Source organism: Vespula pensylvanica, chromosome 8 (genome assembly GCF_014466175.1).
Source record: "Vespula pensylvanica isolate Volc-1 chromosome 8, ASM1446617v1, whole genome shotgun sequence".
NCBI lineage: Eukaryota > Metazoa > Arthropoda > Insecta > Hymenoptera > Vespidae > Vespula > Vespula pensylvanica.
In genome coordinates this window covers 8,141,815-8,164,300 of record NC_057692.1, presented here as the reverse complement: position 1 = coordinate 8,164,300, position 22,486 = coordinate 8,141,815, and the positions used below count along the sequence as shown (strand labels likewise).

At 30.1% G+C, this 22,486-nt stretch overlaps 3 protein-coding genes across 9 annotated transcripts in view; 2 read left to right on the top strand and 1 right to left on the bottom strand.

The window, feature by feature from the left end:
- Positions 1–4,263, top strand: part of LOC122631286 (interleukin-1 receptor accessory protein-like 1-B) — a 193,240-nt gene extending 188,977 nt beyond the window's left edge. For all 4 annotated transcript variants that reach the window (XM_043816800.1, XM_043816798.1, XM_043816797.1 and 1 more), the window contains exon 8: positions 3,613–4,263. In XM_043816800.1, coding sequence (XP_043672735.1) covers positions 3,613–4,121 — 509 coding nt within the window. In that variant the 3' untranslated portion in view covers positions 4,122–4,263. The remainder of the gene's footprint in view (positions 1–3,612) is intronic.
- A 5,799-nt stretch (positions 4,264–10,062) lies between these two features.
- Positions 10,063–20,849, bottom strand: LOC122631280 (probable multidrug resistance-associated protein lethal(2)03659). 4 transcript variants are annotated; one of them, XM_043816757.1, is made up of 16 exons: positions 20,655–20,848; positions 17,482–17,596; positions 16,565–16,858; positions 16,326–16,439; positions 15,496–15,920; positions 15,195–15,351; positions 14,907–15,109; positions 14,429–14,829; positions 14,113–14,327; positions 13,802–14,020; positions 13,548–13,728; positions 13,264–13,440; positions 12,719–13,178; positions 12,142–12,517; positions 10,997–11,693; positions 10,063–10,677 (listed from the first exon to the last, which is right to left on the bottom strand). In XM_043816757.1, exons 2-16 carry the CDS (start codon positions 17,556–17,558, stop codon positions 10,531–10,533), a joined length of 4,143 nt encoding a protein of 1,380 aa, XP_043672692.1. In that variant the 5' UTR covers positions 17,559–17,596; positions 20,655–20,848; the 3' UTR covers positions 10,063–10,530. The 4 variants fall into 4 exon arrangements, with proteins under 4 accessions (XP_043672692.1, XP_043672693.1, XP_043672695.1 ...); XM_043816759.1 differs by lacking the exon at positions 10,063–10,677 and adding an exon at positions 10,732–10,912 and having other exon boundaries at positions 10,983–11,693; positions 20,655–20,849; XM_043816758.1 differs by lacking the exon at positions 16,326–16,439.
- A 661-nt stretch (positions 20,850–21,510) lies between these two features.
- Positions 21,511–22,345, top strand: LOC122631298 (40S ribosomal protein S21). Its single transcript, XM_043816824.1, has 4 exons — positions 21,511–21,607; positions 21,698–21,756; positions 22,004–22,139; positions 22,233–22,345. Exons 2-4 carry the CDS (start codon positions 21,707–21,709, stop codon positions 22,296–22,298), a joined length of 252 nt encoding a protein of 83 aa, XP_043672759.1. The 5' UTR covers positions 21,511–21,607; positions 21,698–21,706; the 3' UTR covers positions 22,299–22,345.
- Positions 22,346–22,486: the final 141 nt, after the last annotated feature.

Here is a 22,486-nt window from a genome sequence, read left to right as displayed (position 1 = left end):
TCTAATACATACGTGGAACATCCATCGGCCATTGTAGTAGGATAGTGCTTACGTCGTAGAAAATATGTGAACACCATAAGGAATAATATCGATAACACGTGCAAGTATACAGCTGCGTATGGTGATCCTTTTCTAAATTGAAAAAGAATCTTCAATGATCGAAGAAAGGAAAGATGTAATTGCACGTTACGAAAAACTTTATATAATATCGATTACTGAACTTTAATGATGAATGATGATGATTTTCTTCAATTTTTCTTCTTCTTCTTACACTTCCTTACATCTTCCTTTCTATTCGAAGTTGAAATACTATTTGTATTGATTTTCTACAAGAAATAAATCTACGATTAAATTAGATTTCATTATACATTCAATCAAAACGTTTCTTCAAAATCATACGTAATTATCACGCAAAATTTTACGTGAAAATTATTCCTTATACGTTTCGCGAACATATCGTGAGTTGTTTCTCGTAGAATATCTAACATTAAACTGATAGAAAGTCACCTTCCTTGCTCATTCGCTTACACGAACGTTCCTTTGTATTTTATTTACGCGCTCGTTAAAAGACGAATTTCCTGAAAGTTGAGAACCAAAGTCAACACAGACGATTGTTATTTTGTTTTATTTATATATTTTGTGGAGGTTATCTATATCTCTCTTTCTCTTTTTCTTTGTCTCTATCTATCTGTCTGTATGTCTCTATCTCTCTTCTCCTCTCTTTCTCTTCTGTTAAATCACGTATTAAAAAAATAGATTTACTTGTACGTACTTATGTACGTACTTAAGACAAATATATACAACTACATCTATTAAAAACTATCGTACTGCGTGCGTCTGTATACGTGCGTTTATGAAATCTAAAAAGTACATATAAAATAGTATTAATAGAATTTAACATTTATTTTATATATAGATACATACATATATATATATATATATATATATATATATATATATATATGTATACGTATATACATACAAAATGAATATAAATATATATACGCTATGGATATCCAAATATGGCCTGTGTGTATGTATATATATGTACATTATAATATATGAAAATGTATATATATAATATATTATTAATTGTTTGTTAATTAGCCTTGAACTATCATATTTTGTAATAAATATTCGATTTCATATACACGTGCGTATATATATATATATATTTTTTGGTATATAACACCAAGTATATCAGATATTTACAAATTAAACACAAGAGAGCCGTTAATAATATTAATACGATCTGATACTCTTTATATACATCTATATATACTGATATATATATATATATATACACGTACATGCACTAGGTAACCAACGGCTAAGAATTTCATTTTATAAGCAAAGTACGAGCGTAACGAGCCGTACACGAAGAAATTCCTTCGATCGTTAGTTTCTCTCTCTCCCTCACTCTCTTTCTCTTTCTCTCTTTTTCTACCTGCTATCTGTTTCTATTTGTCTTTCTCTCTCTCTCTCTCTCTCTCTCTCTCTCTCTCTCTATCTATCTGCTATCTGTCTCTATCTGTCTCTCTCTCTCTCTTTCTCTCTCTCTCTCTCTCTCTTTCTCATCTCATCTCATGATAGAAACATTGGAAACGTCTCATCGAAATGCCATAAATGAGACTATGCCAAACAATAACGATACTCTGTGTTCTCCAACAACGTGTTTTATATAACATTGATAGAGATACAGCACGAAAAGAAGAAATAAATGATAACGAGCTACCGAAAGTAATAAAGATGATTCCTTCTCGAAAATTACGATTACGAAAATCACTTGTTTTCTTCTTTCTCACTATTCATCTATCTCTGTCTATCAATGTATCTATCTATCTATCTATCTATCTATCTATCTATCTATCTATCTCTCCCTTTCTCGTCCTCTCTCTTTCTGGCTCACTTGTTGTAGGAAAACTTGTTAAATCGAATTAGAAAGTTTTCCGCTTTCTCGGTCGTCGAGTGTCTCGTTTGTCTCTCGAAAGCTCAAGCAATGGCGTACTCAAATTAGACTCCCCTGTGGCTTCAAGTTCCCTTTTGTGATGACGCGTATCAACTTCTCTATGTCTTTGTTACACACACACACACACTCTCTCTCTCTCTCTCTCTCTCTCTCTCTCTCTCTCTCCCTCTGTCACTTTCTCTATGTCTCTGTCTATGTCTATTATTTTACAAGCTAAAGCATCTTACCTCAACGGAGAGGAGGGAGGGAGAGAGAGAGAGAGAGAGAGAGAAAGAGAGAGATCGGACGAGAACCACTAATTACAGTAATAATGGCCTTTCAAAGTGTCGGAACTTTTAATTATTATTTGCTTCTAATCGGATCGCCAATGTTAATTAACGATCGAAGAGACGATGGACATATGTACGTCGTGTTCTCCAAACGTCTGTCGTCTAACGCGAGGAATCGACATCGATAATTAACGATAAAATTAATTTAACATACTCCTGATTTTCAAGCTCGTCTAACGAGGTTACATCACTTTTTTAACATTTCCATTTCTTTCTCTTTTTCTTTTTCTTTTTTATCTCTTTCTTACAAGTGATTGTTAGTAGCGAACATATTGCGATAATGATAATTACACGTTAATTTTGATTGTAGAGATCGAAATACATACATAGAGATACGCGTCGCAAATTAATTGCTTTTACCATCTAAACACTTATTTAATACGATGGAGATTTAATGGAACTTGGAGAGATTCGATTTCGATTTGTTAACTTAATGAGACTATGCCGGCTACAAAATAACGAAATGTTTCTCTCGTACGAAGAATTATAAGCGCTTATCTCTCTTTCTCTGTGTCTCGTTCTCGTTCTCGTTGTCTATTTATCGTATACCTTAAAAACGCAAAGAAATTTGCATTTAAAATAGATATGCGCGTTTAACCGGTCGGGGCCGATCGTGAAAATTCTAAACGTCTACAAAATATTATTAACGTCGGTGGTATAGTATTCTTCTTTCTTCTTGTATATACCACCGTTAAACGTTCTTTCGATCACAACCACTTTTTATTCTTCTTTTCTCTTCTTTTTTCTCTTCGTTTCGTTTCGTCTCTGTTTTATTTTACAAAACGTTAATTATCAGGTCCTACGAATTTATCGGAGCACGACGGTAAATTGCCGTCGAAACGTAATTGGCCAAAATATCCTCTCTAGAGAAAAAGAGTTTACCCTTGTAATTTAAGAATGAATTTTTCTTCTTCTTGGGAACTTTTCTTTTTAGTTCAACGGATCAAATTTGTAAGCTGCTTTAATAAACTATTCCACTTGATTGGAAACGTCGCTTGTAACATTGTCATGTATTAGCCAAGTTGATTAGATATGATTTTGTCGTGGCAGACACGACGATAATTTTTAACACGTCAGACTCGTAAAAATCTTCGTCGTGTCATATCCGATATCGATTTTTATCGGATCTATTTTACGTCGAGTCTCGAACTCGTGCTGAAATTTCGTCGAAAAGAATCATATTAATCAATCGTTAAATTATTTCTCTCGCATTTCGATATTTCGCTCTAAGATTTACCTAAATAAATTTAATGAGACTTATCTAACGTTTATCTGATAGATGTTTATCTGATAGATGTTTATCTGTTTCCTCAGGGAATCTGGAAATTGGACCGCATGCAAGTACGGCTAGGCGTGTAATCGTTGTGCTGAGTCCAGCATCGTTAAGTGACGTTTGGACGGAGGCAAGCGTACTGCCAATACTGAAACAGCTTGCTGGCCTATCGACAACTACAATCGCAGTGATGCTGAAGGATTTACCGAGTACAACGACGATGGGGAAACCATCATCTAGACGCGGTGATCGAACCGACAGTGACTACGTCCTCTTCGATCGTTTAAAGATCCTTCGATGGGACGAATCAAACACAGTCGATAAATCCTTAAATCCACTTTCCTCCTCCTCCTTTTCATTCTCTTCGACAAGTTTCCTATCATCGGGCGATCGCCGTAAGTTTTGGTACAAGCTAAGACTCGCGATGCCACCGATGAGACCAATCGGAAACGAGAGTACCTGCCAATCGGTCGCGATGATCGTCCAATCGAACGGCAAGTGCGGACAACAGAAGGCACGTTCGCGCGAGAGTCTCGAAGTTCTCGTTTAATTTAACCCCTATTTTTATTATTTCCCTTCCACGCAGTCTCTATTTCCCAATCTCCTATTTCATCTCTAATACTTTTATTATTATTATTATTATTATTATTATTATTATTATTATTAATTATTAATTATTAATTATTAATTATTAATTATTATTATTATTAATTCTTATTATTAATTATTATTATATTATATTATTATTATTATTATTTTATTCAATTTCATTATTTCTCTGTCTCTCTCACTCTCTTTTTTTTTCTCTCTCATGAAATCTTTATATGAGAATTATGAACAAAGTGATTGTATTGTCGAATCATTCGGAATGCTTCTAAAAAGTTTTTAAACGAATATTTCTAAAAGAAAAATTAGAAACTTTTTAACTCTTTGACCATCATGCACAAGTTCAAGAGAAGGGAAGAGAAGAGAAGAAAGGGGTAAGGGGGACGGTTGGCCGTACCCCTAGATTTTATCAAGTCGAGAAGCAATGTGCTTGTATTTATTGGGTTTAACTTTATTCCCCGTCCTATAAATATTCCACTCTATATGTAGATATGCTCGTTTCAGGGAAAGAAATTTAAACTCTTTGAGAATATCAATATCAAAATATGTATTTAAATTTGACGCGAGCTTTTTCGAACGATTCGATGATAGTTATAAAGAGAGGAAGAGAGAGAGAGAGAGAGAGAGAGAGGGAGGGAGAGAGAGAAAAGTAGAGAGAGAGAGAGAGAGAGAGAGAGAGAAAATGAAAATGAAAATGAGAATGTAAACTTCTGTCTTTTTCTCTATTACGATTTCTTTTTATTCTTATTTTTTAATCATACGACAAATTTTCGCATACTCTGTCTCTCTCTTAGTCTCTCTCTCTCTCTCTCTCTCTCTCTCTCTTTCTCTCTCTCTCTCTTCCCCTTTTTTTCTTTTTCCGTCTCTTTTCATTTTTAATTCTCGAGAAAGGAGAGCAATGCAGCCCTCCGATTGTATCGTACTTGACGATCGAAGAACAATTGTAATCTTCGTCACATATCGAAAAAATTCGTACTAATTCGTGCTCTCCCTGTTTCTCTCTCGTTTCCTCTCTTTACCTCTTTCGTCTCCTCTCTCTCTCTCTCTCTCTCTCTCTCTCTCTCTCTCACACACATACACTTTCTTTTCAAATGTATGTATATGTATACCACCTCGTGAAAATTCGTCCGCGAGATCCACCGGATTCTTGTGTGTGTTCTGTCTTTGTTCGTCAATGTATAAAGCTTGAATAAGTAAGCTCTCGATAGACTGTATATGTATGTAAATCGTAAGAGATTCGCCGAATGACCTAATCTCTCTCGCCAATTATTATCGATGCTTTTATTTTTATTCGTCCTGGCGTACTTTGTAACAACCATGAAGAAAAAAGAAAAAAGAGAGAAAAAAGAAAACAAGAAAAGAAGAAAGGAAAAGAACATAGAAAATTATAAAGAAAAATAAAACAAGAAGGAAGAGCGAGAACGATGAGAGAAAAAAGTCTTCCATCTCAAAACGAGCGTGTGAAAGCATTTCTCGTAATAAAAGCGATTTAGAGAAACAATCTCCACGATTTTCGTCTTTTAAGCTATTTTTCTTTTTCTGTATGTGTGTGTTTGCATGTATGCGTGTATGTGTATGTGTGTTCGCGTGTATGTATATATATATATATATAAAACATTATATATATATATATATATGTGCGTATCTCAATGATACGTTCACACACTAACGATACTGTTCACTTTTCTTATTTATTTATTCGATTAGCCCGTTGATTAGTTTTTCTCTTTTTAATTTATATATTATGCGATATATTCGCTCGCCAACTTTCTGTTCTTCTTTTTTTATTTTTTATTTTTCTTTTTTATTTTCTTTCTTTAAACAATTACAAATACCTTTAAGAAATATAAATGGATATATTATATGTATATGATAAGTAATGATAACAGTGATGATGATTACAATAATGATAATGATGATAACGATGATGATGATGATGATGATTATAATGATGATGATGATGATAATTTAGGCCATGTGTTTCGGGCATATTTTTTCAATGCCTTTCCAGAAGCAACGATACAATTTTACGATACGAGACGAATGCGTAAATGGTTAGCAAATAAGCTTTTTCCTTTTTTTTATATATATATACGTATATACACATATATACGTATATACATATACATGTGTATATATATGCATATATACATATACATATATACATATACATATATATATATACATATACATGTGTATATATATACATATATACATATACATATATATATATACATATATACATATACATATATATATATACATATACATATATATACGTATATACAGATATATATATATATATATAAAATTTCATATTTATCAATATTTTTCCTCATTTATAACTCTCTTCTTAATTTGTTTCTTTTCTATTATATGATGTTCATATTATCACGTGACTTTCTTTTGCGTCGCGCCACCACCCGTAACGCCCTCTGCTCGATCCATAAAAAGATATATCCATGAAGCAATAATGATAACAACAACAACAACAACAATAACAAGAACAACAACAATAACGATAAATAATAACACCGTAATAATAATAGTAATAATAATAATAATAATAATAATAATAATAATAAAAATAATAAAAATAAAAATAATAATAATAATAGTAATAGTAAATGTAATTAAAAAAAAGAAAAAACAAAAAGATAAAAAAATAAAACTAAACGATAAAGACTTTCCTCCTAACGATTGTGATTACAGCGGAACTCGGTTAAAAAAAAAAAAAAAAAAAAAAAGAAAAAAAAGAAAGAAAAAAAAACGAAAATAGAGAAAAAGAAAAAAATATATATTTCATTTCAAACGTTTCGTTTCCGTTTCCGTTTTCCGTTTCCGTTTCTGTTTCTGTTTTTATTCCGTTCCGTTCCGAGTTCTACTGTATGATAACTTAATACGTTTAATGATTGGTAATCGTAATTGTTAGTCCGTATGTATGTGTATGTGTATATGTACGTGTCCCGTGTAAAAGCACATAATTATTATAAAAGTTAAGAAAGCTTTATTATTCCGTCGTCGGATTATTAATTTTTATCTAACATTAATATGGTAATCTCTTTACTGTCAGTATTACAATACACTAGTGTACTTAGCTCGCGACAATACGCTTTAATGATTTACAATAATCATTGTGAGCGATCATTGCGAGATGAGTATAAGCAGAGTATAGATGTAGATACGTATCTTTTTATTTTATTTTTCTCTTTCTCTATCTCCCTCTATCTCTATCTCTTTCCCTCTCTCTTTCTCTCTTTCTCTATCTTTCGTTTCATTTTTATCTTTTTTTTTTTTTTTTTATTTAATAACGATACGGTTAAACAAACATAAAAGAAACGTTATGGCGAGACGAGAGACACGATGAATTGCATACGACATACGCACGCACGCACGCACGCACACACACACACACACACACACACGCTCGTAACCATTTCGATGCTATTTTTATTTATATATATACGTATATGTATATATATATATGTGTATACATATTTTTCCGTTTTGATTTTTTTTTTAAATATTAGGAGCTATCTCTCTCATGAACTCGATGATAATTTTTGTTTCTTTTCGTCGATCATGGCGGCAAATTCAAATCAACGGATTCTCTTTTGTTACCTGCGTTAACATAGAAATTAAATAATAATTTTCTTACATACCGGACGAATCATTATTGAGATGATGCCCGTCTTTTGATCAGAAAACAAATTGAAATTTTGGGAAATATATTTCTTTCTGTTTCTTTTGTTACGAGTTCGTCTCAAGAGAGTAGATCAATAATTTTTATTCTAAATAACACGAATCGATTTTTCTTTTCCTTTTTTTTTTTCTTCAAATCATTCTCTTCTCTTTTTTTGTTTTTTTATTGTCATCATAACCAATTTTTAAATAACAACACGATATCGATATATCCTACAGCGTGTGTATATGTGCGTGCGCGTGTATAATATACATACATGATTCGGATCTTCTATCAGAAAAAAGTAATTTTTTTTTTTTTTAGTCTGACAAGCCAGGACGAAAAATCGTGATCCCATAATGCATAGTAATTAATTAATAATTTTTCTTATTCCATCGTCGTTTCAAATGTTTATAATATAAAATATAGAATGATAATAGAACAAAAATTTAAGATATACTTATTTTTCTTTTCTTTTTTTTTTTTTTTCAATTCCTGACGCGATCTATGTTCTCATTCTGTAATAAATATATATCTATATATACATACTTCGCATACAATTTCAACATTTTTACTACTAATAATAATGATATACAATAGTAATAATAATAATAATAATAATAATATAATAATAATTATAACAATAATAATTATAACAATAATAATAATAATAATAATAATAATAATAATAGTAGGAATAGTAATAGTAGTAATAATAATAATAATAATAAAAAAGATATACTCCATACTAAAGAATTCTAACGAGAAGGATAAAAATGACTCGTTAAGAAGGCGGACCACATTGAGAGATAGTGGCATTGATTAAAGTAATTTCCTTCTGTACATCTATATTTTATTTATAAGAATTACATTTAATTAGAGGCACTTGTAAAAGAGCAATCATTTCATCGACAGAGCTATAATAATGATCGAATAGGAGACATCTTAGAATATTGATCTAAAATGTATCGATAGATGAAATGCTTGCGCTCGTATATATGTTGTGTGAGTGCGCACGCGCACGTGTATGTAACATGTATGTATGTACGTACTTATATGTTTGATGTTTAATGTGTATATGTGTGTGAATGTTTCTCTAAGTATGAATGCGATGTAATATACATGATTTGAATCTCTTACGAGCGAAGAGTATTTTCTTTAATCTAATCTACGAGCCAGGGCGATAAAAATTGTGATGCCGTGATGCTACCTAATTCATTATTAATTATTCTCATTACATGTTCGTTTCAAATGTTTATAATATAAAATGTAAAAGGAAAATTGTATGAAAAGCTGATGTATACCTTCTTTTTTTCCTTTTTCGCTTTTTTTTTCTAATTCCTAAAAGGATCTATTTTTTTATTCTATGATACATATACATATGCATAGTTCGCGTACAGTTTCAACGTTTTAATAATAAAAAATGGATATATATATATATATATATACATACATATATATACATATATAATTAACACTCTTTATAATCATTATAGGCATATCTTCATTGAAAAGAAGTATAATGTAAGCACCTGTCCTTTGGCATTTTGAGTTTCTAAAGTGTTTTTTGTTTATATAGCACGCAACGCATTGTGTGTACATATATATATGGTTGATATAAAACGTCCAATATATTATATAAGAAATAAGTACGCAATTATAATATATTTTCTTTTTTTATCTTTCTTGAAAGTTATATATATATAATATATATATATATATAATATATATATATATATATAATATATAATACGTATAAAAATAGAACATTATTATTAAGTAAAGCGGTAATTTATCGTTAAGTACTTCCGGTAGATAGAGATAGAGAGAGATAAACAAAAAGTATAATAAGATATAAAATATTAAGTAATAATACTGAATCCGCGCCAGCGCCAGACAGTATAAAATGGTTCTCTACAATTTCATTAAGATTTGCTATCAAAGAATATTATTTATAGAGAATATATAAATGTAAAATAATCCAAAGAAAAAGAAAGAAACGAAATAAAAAGAAAAAACCAGGCATGTACTGTGTCGAACACAGAATTAGGCACGACCGAAATGTAGTTCGCGTTATAATGATGACTGGCTAATTATTATTTAAAATATATCTATATAATTTCATATAGATTTTATATTAATTTTAATGTTTGTATTATTCTTGAGAATGTTCATTTCGACATCAGAAATTGGAACTTGTGTGTATATTATCGTCGAAGGTTATTTTATTTTTGGCATAAATTTTTAAGTCAATCCATCTAATCGTTTAGAATGGATACACACATACTCGCATACGCACGTACACACACACACACACACACACACAGACAGAGCATGGCATATAATATGCATATATGACAAACACACTCGCGCATTTCGATTTTAATATATAAAAGTTAAAGATTCGCAAGTGTTTATGAATATCTTAAATAATTTTGGAGATGATCGCCTAATATGACATATGTTTTACACACACACATACACACACACACATTTATGTATATAAATCATATAGAATAATTTTCACGCTACGGTCGTGCCCAAAAAAAATAAGTATTTGAAACTTTGCCGCATTTATGGAAAATATTTTCGAGTTAACTAATCTCTATCGACTCGTATAAAAACGGCGCTAATAAAAGGCTAACGTGGTGATGATTTTACGTGTCACACATCAAAGCGACGTAGAGTTGTAACGAGACGTATAATTATCATGAGCTACGACGGTCAAGGCGTCCGCCATGGCTTGACCCGTTTCTTGCACCATATTGTATAAGTATCCTTTACTGTTTTGTAACAGTATATGGGGATGATCGAATTCCTGCAAATTTGACGAAAAAAAAGAAAGAAAGAAAGAAAGAAAGAGAGAAATAAAAAACGTCATCATTCTTTTAGAATATCATTAAGACGTACCAAGATGATATACAATCGACATAATATAAGCATATACTATCAAAGAAAGCATGGTACGAAAAAAGAAAGAAAGAAAAAAGAAAATCAAGAGAACAAGATTCGTCGACATGAGATAAAGACCTTGAATATGTCTGATAAAGATATAGGATAACTTATATAAAATAAATAAAGATATAAAGGATCTAAAGAAAAATAAATAAAATAATTAAGATACAGGATTAACTTACCACCGCATGACCGGCATCCATTACCAATATACGATCGCTATCCATCACAGTATTAAGACGATGAGCGATAGTAAGTACCGTGCAGTTTTCAAATTTTCGACGTATAGTCTTTTGTATAAGTTCATCCGTACGTGGATCGACATTGGCCGTAGCTTCGTCCAAGATAAGAATCGGATTATTTCGTACGATCGCTCGTGCCAAACATACGAGCTGTCGTTGGCCAACGCTCAAATTAGATCCACCTTCGTTTATATGAGCTTCCAATCCCATTTCTTTAAGTTCAACTTCTTCCAATGCTTGCCACAATAGACTGTCTTGATAGTTATCAAACGGATCAAGATTTCTTCTCAACGAGCCAGAAAATAAGAAAGGCTCTTGTGGTATTATACTCATTTTCGAACGAAGATCGTGAAGGCCTATCACGCTTGTATCTATATCGTCAATCAATATCGGTCCATCGATTTCAGCGAAACGGAACAAGGCAGAAATCAAAGATGATTTTCCTGCACCTGTTCTACCCACTATACCTATCTTTTCCTTTGCTTTTATCTCGAAAGTAAGATCCATCAATACAGGTGGTTCCAACAATGCATAACGCATCGATACACCTCTAAACTCGATCTTTCCCTGTTGCGGCCAATTTTCTGGTGGTTTCTTGTCGGGTGTACTTTCCAACGGTGGTTCGCTCTCCATTTTGCTGAAAAATTAATTCTCTCTTCGATTTCAGATAATACAAAGATATTTTATCTACAAACGATTTCTAATTAATTATTGATTTATTCTTACGAACCATTGGTTTGAAATATAATCTAAAAAGCAAGGTTTTCCAAAACTTTTACGCTGAGAGATTCGCTTTCAAAAACGACAACTTCTCGCGACTTACTCGCTGATAATGCATATTTGAAAAGAAAATATGAGGGTAGAGGTACGATCGAATAAAAAAAAAAAAAAAAGAAAAAAAAAACATAGATAATTCTCATGTGATCTACTTTGAGTAAGACTTGAGAAATCATTCATTCGACGATTCTCGAATGAGTAAAACTTTCTTAATATGTATTAATTAATATCTAAACTTATATTCTCTCTAAAATATTTAACGCTAGCCACACTTCCAAAGATTATTCGAATCTATTAGTAGCACATACCTGTACTCGAGTATACGTTCAACCGAGGTCATTTGATTTTCCAATTCCGTACTCTGTCGCATTCCCCATTGGAACATACCAGTCAAGCCAATACTTTGAGTAATCGCCAGACCAACGTCACCACCCTTCATCGATCCAGAAGCATCATCGTACATAATGAGAAAGCTCAGAGTGACCAGAGCTATGTACACTAGGCAGAAGACGTCTAACCAAAATCCAAAGGCACGAGAGGAGGCAATGAATATGAACCAAGCCGAGGAATGCAAATCCTGATGGTTGTCGAACTCCTTAATAAGGATTTCACCAGCATCGAAGGATCGTATCGTTGGTAAACCCTGTAGAGTTGCGTTCAGGTGTCCAAACACCGGTGAACGGGCTGATGACCATTTATGTTATACTCATTGGTTCTCTCCAATAATATATTTATGAATTATCTTATTAATATATGAAAAGTATCTATATTCGAACACGACGTGATCGAATATCATCTATTTTTCGAAATCGAATCGAAAATGTAAATACCGATATCTTTATCATAGTAATATTATCGTAGTATTATTGTATTTGAGGTACTCACTGATTCCTTCGAGACGTTTAACACTGCGACTTGTGGCAATATAGAAGACTCGTAGATAGTAAAATACAAATCCAATTAAAACAGTCGGTATCATTAACCATGGATTAGCAATGGCAACGACTATTATAATTCCGAACAATGATAGGCCAATTTGTACGCAATCGATCAATGCAATTGGTAAAAGTTCATCTACGGCTCCCATGTCCTTGGAAAATCGATTGAGAACTCTGCCAGAGTTATTAGTGTTGAAAAATCGCATTTTTGCATTACTGATACAACGAAACATTTTATCGTGTAACGTCATTGACGCTCGCATACACATATCAAAAAATGATACTGAACGTATGAGCGTTATTCCTATGGTAAGTACAGTTAAAGCACTGTATATATAAATACAAGTTTCTCGATCAATTGGTCCTTTCCAGTCTAAGTGTTTAATACCATCGTCCGTTACATTTATCTATTGATAAGATTATAACGAGAGAATGAAGTTTAAATAAATAGAACGATACGATCTTAACATTAAAAATCTGATTTGTTCTTACTGATATCTCTTCCATATTGACCCACTGAGATATAAAGAAATCACCTCCGCTTGCTGCCGATTGAGCCATTACACAAAATCCAAAAACTAATGTAACTACGCACCAATTACCACCGGCTAAGAAATAGCCTGCATAGACTTTTCCTGAAACGCTACCTTTAGTCCGCATTTCGGCTAACTATAGAAAATAAATGTAAAAGAATAATGTAGATAATAATAATAATAATAATAATAATAATAATAATAATAATAGGTTCAGTCCCCTTGTAGTAAATATATTATTACCTCTTCCGGTTCTGGTTGCTTGCTGGTGTCATTCGTTTTACAGGAACTCAATGAAGTGATACTTGGATTACGGGAATTGCTTCTACTTGCAGGCGTAGAAGAAGATTGTTCCTCGACGTATGTTGGAGTTTCCAACAAACGACCAAAATCGACTCCTTTCGAGCCCAACTCGTCGTACGTCCTTATTAATGGCGTTACGTTATATTGATATTTATTAAAAAAAATAAATTTTGATATTACTTTTAAATACTTACCCCTCCGCCTGTATCACGCCATCCTTCAACACGATAATTCTACCGACATTGTGCAAATACTGTAATTGATGAGTAACAAGAACTCTGGTTTTTCCTTTTAAGTACTTAACAACGCACTCTTCGAACATGTGCTTACCAACGTGAGCATCTACGGCGCTTAATGGATCATCCAGCAAGTAAATATCCGATTCTGCATAAACCGCTCTTGCTAAATTTATCCTATTTTTTGTTTGTTTGTTTTTTTTGGTTTATTCTAATATTTTTAATATATTTTTAAGATAATTATTTAATCCCAATTAAAGTATACTGACCTAGCACGTTGACCACCGGACAAACTTATACCTCGTTCTCCTACTATTGTCTTATCACCGTAAGGTAACAACGTAAAGTCTCTTTTTAATTGACATACTTTAATAACATTATTGTATCGAACTTGGTCCATTGTTCGACCAAATAAAATATTTTGTCTAACTGAACCAGCAAATAACCATGGTTCTTGACTAGCGTAAGAAATGTTTCCATTAACCTGTAAGTGAAAGATAATGAAACGATTTAATGTCAATTATTTTAATCCCGTCTAAACAAATATCATATGCTAATAATATTGTTATAAATAGATTAACATACCTGCAAAGTACCCGAGCATACTTTCAATTCCTTCAAAATAACATTTAACAAACTGCTTTTCCCTGAACCAACTTGTCCAACTATAGCTATAAGTTCACCTGGACGAACACGTATATTAATATCCTGCAATGTATATTCATTTTCAGATGAAAACCACTTAGCAGAAGTACGTTCTAATTTTATAGGATCCTCGCTATCTAATTTTGGTTGTTCGGTACAACTGTTCCTCTTGTTCGTTACACCTTCGTTTATTTCATTGTTTAAACTAGTTTTGTTTTTGTTTTTTTGTTCTACAATATGCTTATTTTTATCTACGTTTTTTTTTGACGTCACTTCCTCGTACATCATAAATTTTTGTAATCTTTTTATAGAAACCATAGCTTCTGCTACTTGAGTGACACCTAATATAGAAATACATAAATTATTTGATTAATAATTTGTCAGTAATATCAACAGTTAATAATAGTCTTAATCTTACCTTGTGGGAAGAAAACTGTCATAGTTTGCCGTAGAATATTATAATATGCTGTCAATATAAAAACTTTTTCAGCTGTTATCTTTCCATCTAATAAGACGTAGGCTAATATAGTGATAAACAAACACATTCTTGTGGTGAAGATAATAAATGACATGGTAACACCTCGAATATATGACGTTGAACGGATAACGTTGATTTCTTTCCTATTAATTAATAAACATTTTGAATATAGTTAAAAAGGCTAAAAATGACGTTTATATAATTGATAATTGTATTATTTCGTTTTACTTTCTAGCTTTTTCTATTAAATCACTGAATGGTTTTTCCCATGTATACATTTTGATCGCTTGAATTCCTGTTATGATCTCGTTTGTTAATCTAACTCTTTCATCTGTTCTTATAGCCGTCCTTAATCTTAATTCTGATGACTTCTTACCCAAATATCCTAAATAAATAAAAGGGTTCAAATATATTATTTATATATATATGTGTGTGTGTGTGTGTGTGTGTGTGTATACGTATATACATATTATGTGTATATATATATATATAACTATTATTAGTTAAACCAAAATAAAATATGCTTTACCTTGAAGAGGTATAAACATTAACAATGTCGCGACACCAATAATAGCAGCTATTTGTACTTCAGAGAACATGAAGTAGGTAATAATTATAGTTTCAAGTGGCGCAATCCATAAGTAGTGTAAAAATATGATAGCGACATCAAATCTATTTACATCATTTGATAAAAGATTAACAGCTTGCCCAACCGTTGTTTTTCCTAATGCAGTTCTTGATAATCTCAGTGCTTTTCTATAGATTAGGGAGCAGCAAGCTACTCTCATTTTCATACCCATATGAAGAATAGCCATCATGTATGGGTGTACAACAAATACATTTACGGCAGAACACAGTATTATTCCAAGAGCATATAAATAAGCTTCATTTTTTGATACTTCGTTAGTATTATAATATCGCAGTAAATAGCCAAGAAATAATGGTTGTAACACTCTATATAAAAGAAAAGAAAAGTTATATTACAATATTCATTAATTACCAATATTTTTTGTTAATAATTGTTAATGCTTACAGCAATATTAATTAAAATAATAAACATTCTAGTATTAGAAAATATTTCATAATACAGTGTTACTCCAAATAAATTACAACATAATATTCTCATCTATAGATCTTGAAAATTTTTTAAATCAAAACCAATATATATAAACAAATAAACATGAGTAACAAATGAATAAAAGAGTATGTAGTAGACAAATCATAAATTCTAAATTAACTAAACATGCAAAAAACAATAAAATTTCAACCATATATGAAGATGTAATTTAGATGATTAATAAGGAAAAAACAGAAAGGAAATTTAACAATCTCTCAAAATTCTTATTTTTGCGAACTTGCATATCAGAATTATTTTGCTTCTTATACAGTGGATCATCATTTATCGGAGTATAGGTATGTTCTCGTGGTCTATAGTAACGGATTAATAGACCAAGGAAAAATGGTTGAAATAATCTGCATATATATATATAACAATAATAATAAACTTAATAGAAATACTTGCTAATTAATTAATTATATAAGTACTTTATCCGAATAAAAATAATAAAAATATTGTATAATAATATATATGTAATTACCTAAGTACTATTTCCATTATGACCAATATTATTCCATAGACCATTATGCGTGCGCCAAAGCATTTGATTAAAACTTTCAATAAACTAGGTTCTTTCAAATTACTTTCATCGTCAAGCTTTTCATCACTTTTAACAGTTTTATTTTTTTTTTCATTTATCCTCTGACATTCTGCCTCCCATAAAGTAGCTAGCTTTTCTCCAAGTATACTACTTGTATGCTCTTTAAGAGGCTTATATAAATCAGATACTTCAAGATCTCTATGATACCCTATCCAAAAAGTGCGTAAAATCCACCTATCATGAAAATATGAAAATATAATATAAATATAGATATGTATGTATGTATGTATAAAAATATTCCTCTTAATTAATTGTATAACCACAAATAGACATACAGATATGCATAGAAATAAAGAAGAGAAATTTTTGTTCAAAATGAATCAAAAATTATAATTATCATTATCATTGTCAACAAAAAAAAAAATATATAAAAACAAATATTGTAAAATATTTTAGTCTTCGATTATCAACAGGAAAGAAAGAAGTAATCAGTATAACATAATTGTAACATTTTATAGTCATCACTACAAACATAATCAATAGGTATGCAATAATCGTCCGTAACCGTAGACGAACGAATGATGATACCCTTCCTGTTTATAAAAGACATGTTTGTGTCAGATACGAAGATAAATTCTTAGTAAGATATTTATCCTTATCCAACCTTGCAATCGTATAGTTTAAGCAATATACACCAAGATAGAATTTATCAACGATTGTCATGACAACGAGACACTTTAAAATGAGATAGATAAGTATATATATATATATATATATATATATATATGCGTGTCTATAATAAACAACTCTTCTTTTTATAGAAACAAGTATTTTCAATTGCTTCAAGTAATACTTACGTGAACGTTAATGCGCTAAGAGGATTGGCTTCCTCGCGAGGATTTTTTTTCTTCTCAAATTTCTGTTTTCCATCCATGACAATAATATTATATTGCGATCGTTTACTCGCCTTTTCTGAAAACAATATAGAAAGTAGGAAAAATAAGAAAAGAAAAGAAAAATTGCAATTGTAATCTTATGTATGTACGGATATAAAAATTGAGACAAAAAAAAATATATATATATATATATATAAAGGATAACTTCGTATAAAAAGGGATAATGCATTTTTCGATTGACCTTGTTTGAAAAGTAAGAGAGGGGAGATGAAAAGAATAACACGGAAAGAAAAAAGAAAAATAAGTAATTACATATTTCTAATTGCAATAATAATTTATACTCAATATTACGGTATGATATTACAATAATCTTTTCTTTTTTTTTTTTTTTCTTATTTTATGGAAGGGTTGGAATATGATAATAATCGTATCTTATCTTCTCTTTCAAATATCCACATTGCTTTGTCCGTTATCTCAGTAGCTGTACAAATATTGCAGCTTTTTTTATAGTATGAATATTGAATTTAGTTATACATTAATCGTTGTTACTCAGCAATTTTCTTTTCACTTCAACAATCGTCCTTTGTATATCGTATACGTGTAATATGTATAGACATATACATAAATACATGTATTTATTTATATTTATATATGTAAAAGAATTACATTGTTATCAATAATTTCATAAATTATTACAATGTTTTGTGGTAATATACATATATATAATTAAATTTAGTCATACATTGTTCTATCAGTAATTTGTGTTTTTCATTGTGATTTTATATAATGCATGTAATGTATGTAATGTACAATAACCCGATACATATATATATATATATATAAGAATACATTTACTCAGCTATTCACGTATATACACATACCCACACAAATAATAGTTAAATAACTGTACATTTATTTACACTTATTGTTACTGTTTTGGTAATAATCCTTGAGAACACTATTAATATAAAGGAAAAAAAAAAAGAATAACAAAAGATTACACAACATTACACATGAAAACAAAGATTACGTACACGTAAAGAGATATACACACGCACACACGCACACGTACTCAGAGAAAAAAAAAAGTAAAACTATTCTTGAATGAATTGTTAACAATATATCTGATTGACAATTAAACAAGTATTATTTCGAAAGATAATAATAAAATTAATATCGTCAATGATCTCGTATAGAGAATAAAATAATGCGGAACTGATATCACAAAGAAATTCTTTCACATTATCTTGTAAATAGTATGAGAAAGTATTTCTTCAAATTTAAAGATAATGATTTATGAAGAAAACTAAATTTCCTGTATTACGTGATTTTCGTTTCGTAGAGAAGTAACATAATTTTTTCTCGATGTATAATAATCATTTTTTCTCGACGTATAAAAACGCTTTCTCGACGTATAATAACCGATAAGAGAAACATCGTTGATCTTTTCCTTTGTGAAACGCAAAATCATTATTATTATCATTTTTTTTTTTTTTTTTTTTTATTTATTATATTGTTTTAATTATTACTATTATTTTATTTTTGCAATTATTTATAACATGAATATATATATTTCAATGAAAATTTATCATTTTAATCTTTTCATATTGTAAATAATGGAAAGAAAAAGAAAGAGATAAAAAAAAAAAGAAAAAAAAAAAAAGGAACAAATATTTAAACATCGGTTTCGCTTGTAAACTTCATTCTTAAGTCCGCATGGTTAAATTTACTGATATTGATAAGAAAAATATATAAAAACTGACGTAGAAAAGAATGATTTATAATGACACTTAATCCTGAATTAAAATAGATTACTACGTGGATGATAAAACGGTTATGGCAGAGGACTATTTTCACCTTTCAAGGTCATTTCCTTACATGAACTTTTAAATCAACAGGTTCGACCTTTTTTATTTTTCTTTTCTTTTCTTTTCTTTTCTCTCTCTCTCTCTCTCTCTCTCTCTCTCTCTCTCTCCCTCTCTTCGTCTCTCACTCTTTCTCTCTCTCTCTCCCTCTCTTCGTCTCTCACTCTTTCTCTCTCTCTCTTTCTCTCTCTTTCTTTACGTACAACTTATATATCTCGTTCACGCATGCATCATGAATTGAACATGTGTGTGCGTGTGTATGTGTGTGCGTGTGTGTGTGTACGCCTGCTTTGTTAAATCGTATAAAATCTAATAACTGAATCACGGATTAAAGCTCAACGAACGTTTGAATTTAAGTACGCTTTATCCGTATATTGAACGTTATATATATTATCATTATATGTGACATATGTAGGCATTTGAAAATATTTAATACTTTATTTTCTCTCTTTCTATAACGTAATATATTATATTATAACAATATTATCGTAATAATATTTACTATTATTATTGTAGTAACTAATACGTTAAAAACATGTCTACTCATTCCTTAAACGAAACTAATAGTATCTTCTTCTAAACTTGGTAAAGAAAAACCTGTTTAGAAGAAAGGAAAAATCATCCAAGAAGGATAAAATTAAATTAATGTAGAAATAATAATAATAATAATACTAATAATACTAATAATAATAATAAAGAAATAATAAAAATATATTATCTTTTTGGTAAACTTTAATAACAACTCCATTATACTAATATATACAACAAGTGATAAATTTGCGAAAGAAAAAATGTAGTCATTTGTTACTGCCGATCGATTTGAATACGATCAGTGTTATAAAGTAAAATGAACGTAAAAATAATAAAAAGAAAAAGACAAAAAAAAAAAAAGATATAGATAAAATTATAATAATACATAAGTGAAAATTCGAATTGAGATCGATTTTTCTCAAATTCGAGCTTATCATGTTCATCCTACTTTCTTAAATCGCTCAAGGCTACGAAACAGCTATGCAATCGAATTATACGGAGAATGAAAATAAATTTAAGCAGAATTCAGATATATAATTCTCTTATTTAATTCGAAAGTTCGATATATATATATATGTGTGTGTGTGTATGTATATATATATATCATATCATATATTATATATATATGTATGTATATTATATATGCATATTATATATATATATGTATATTATATATATATATATATATATATATTATAACGTAATATTTCGCAATTAGAAGCACGCGCTTTTACTTACTTCGTAAAAGTAAAGATGAAAAGTAAAAAAACTTGTCCAAGTTTTATGCGTCAGGATCCCATACTCTTCGATTGCCTAACAATCCCTTTAACAACAAACTAGACACCCAGTCGTACGGAAAGCGTTTGCTAGACTGCAATAAAAAACGCATGTATCATTGGTTAACCCCGAATCATAAACACGTGACCATGAACAACCTACTGAAATTGAGTGAATTCTACTTTTATATAAGAGATCACCGTCTTCTTTAACGACCGTAGCGCCGTTAAGTGAAAATAGTCTTATCTAGAAAGATGTTTCAAACTTATACACAAGGTGTTACATTTCAAATCGACAGATCTAAATATAATAACTTTGATTAAGTAATTATTTGTACAAAAATTGAGTTCAAATTCTTTTACATTTTTCTCATTCAAATGTGAACTTTTCATTAAAGGTCAACTGAAGGTTAAAACAATGATACCCATTGAATTTGTTCTTTTGTGAATTATCATATAATAAACGAATAAAGTTTTATTTTAAGGAATATCGATTATTTAATTTCTCCAGAACTTTAGAAAAGTATTTCATATTATCATATCTAATCTTTCGGATAACGCAAGTTTGTTCTGTATTTATTCAACGCTTTTTAATATCTCCATCCAAAAGAAAATATTTGGATGTGTACAATTTTAAACAGAACATCCGGTATATTACACGAAGGAGTAATAACAAAAGCAAATAAAATACTTGATCGAAAGATACCCTTGTATAATGTCGATAATGTAGGGATATATATCATTGTTTTCAAAGTTCACATTTCAATGACTGCTGTTCGATGATTGGTTATTGAGAAAACTTAGAGAATTTTTGTTTAACATCGTTCGAGTTTAATCGTTTGGTAACACTGTTTTACTTGGATGCGTATTCACTCTTCTTTCTTCTAGCCTCTTTGCGAGCGAAGTCAATCGTTTGTGAGCATTTTTGAAATATATAAAATCAAATTTTCTAGAAGTAAAAAGGATTTGAAATTATCTTTTTTTTTTTTTTCATTTTCATTGCAGTTATAAAAAATGGAGGACGATGGTGGAAACGTAGTTGATCTTTATATTCCCAGAAAGTGGTAAGAATCGCACGTGCATTTTCAAGAATGTACCATGCGTTTTAGCATAGATAATCTTTTTATGAATTATTATGATATAAATAATATGAAATATAATATATATATATGTATATATCTACTATTATACATGTGTATAAAGATATGAATTGTGTATTGATATGATTAGTCGTATAACTTTGTATATTTGTTAATTATATATAATACTCTTTTTATTAAATATCATACATAAATATATGTTCTTGTTTAGCTCGTCTAGCAATCGTATTATCCATGCAAAGGATCATGCGTCTATACAATTGACTTTGGCAGAAGTAGATCCAGAAACTGGACGTATGACGGATTCTACTAAAATGTATGCAATATGCGGGGCAATCCGTCGTATGGTATGTGTTACATTGTAATATATAACGAGAAAATTAAATATATCATTATATATAAATTATATATCTCTACATTGATATTTGATTTTATTACAGGGTGAATCAGATGATTGTTTAGTTCGCCTTGCAAAAGACGATGGAATATTACCTAAAAACTTTTAACGTATTATAATATAATTTCTTTTTAATAAAAATTATATTAATAAAACAACATTTGTTATATTATGAAATTATTCTAATCTTTACATTACGATGGACAATTAAATTTACTGATAATTTAAATTTAGAAGTAAAAGTCCTATACGTGATGTTCGTTACTAATCTATCATATAATTCTTTTATCTTCAATA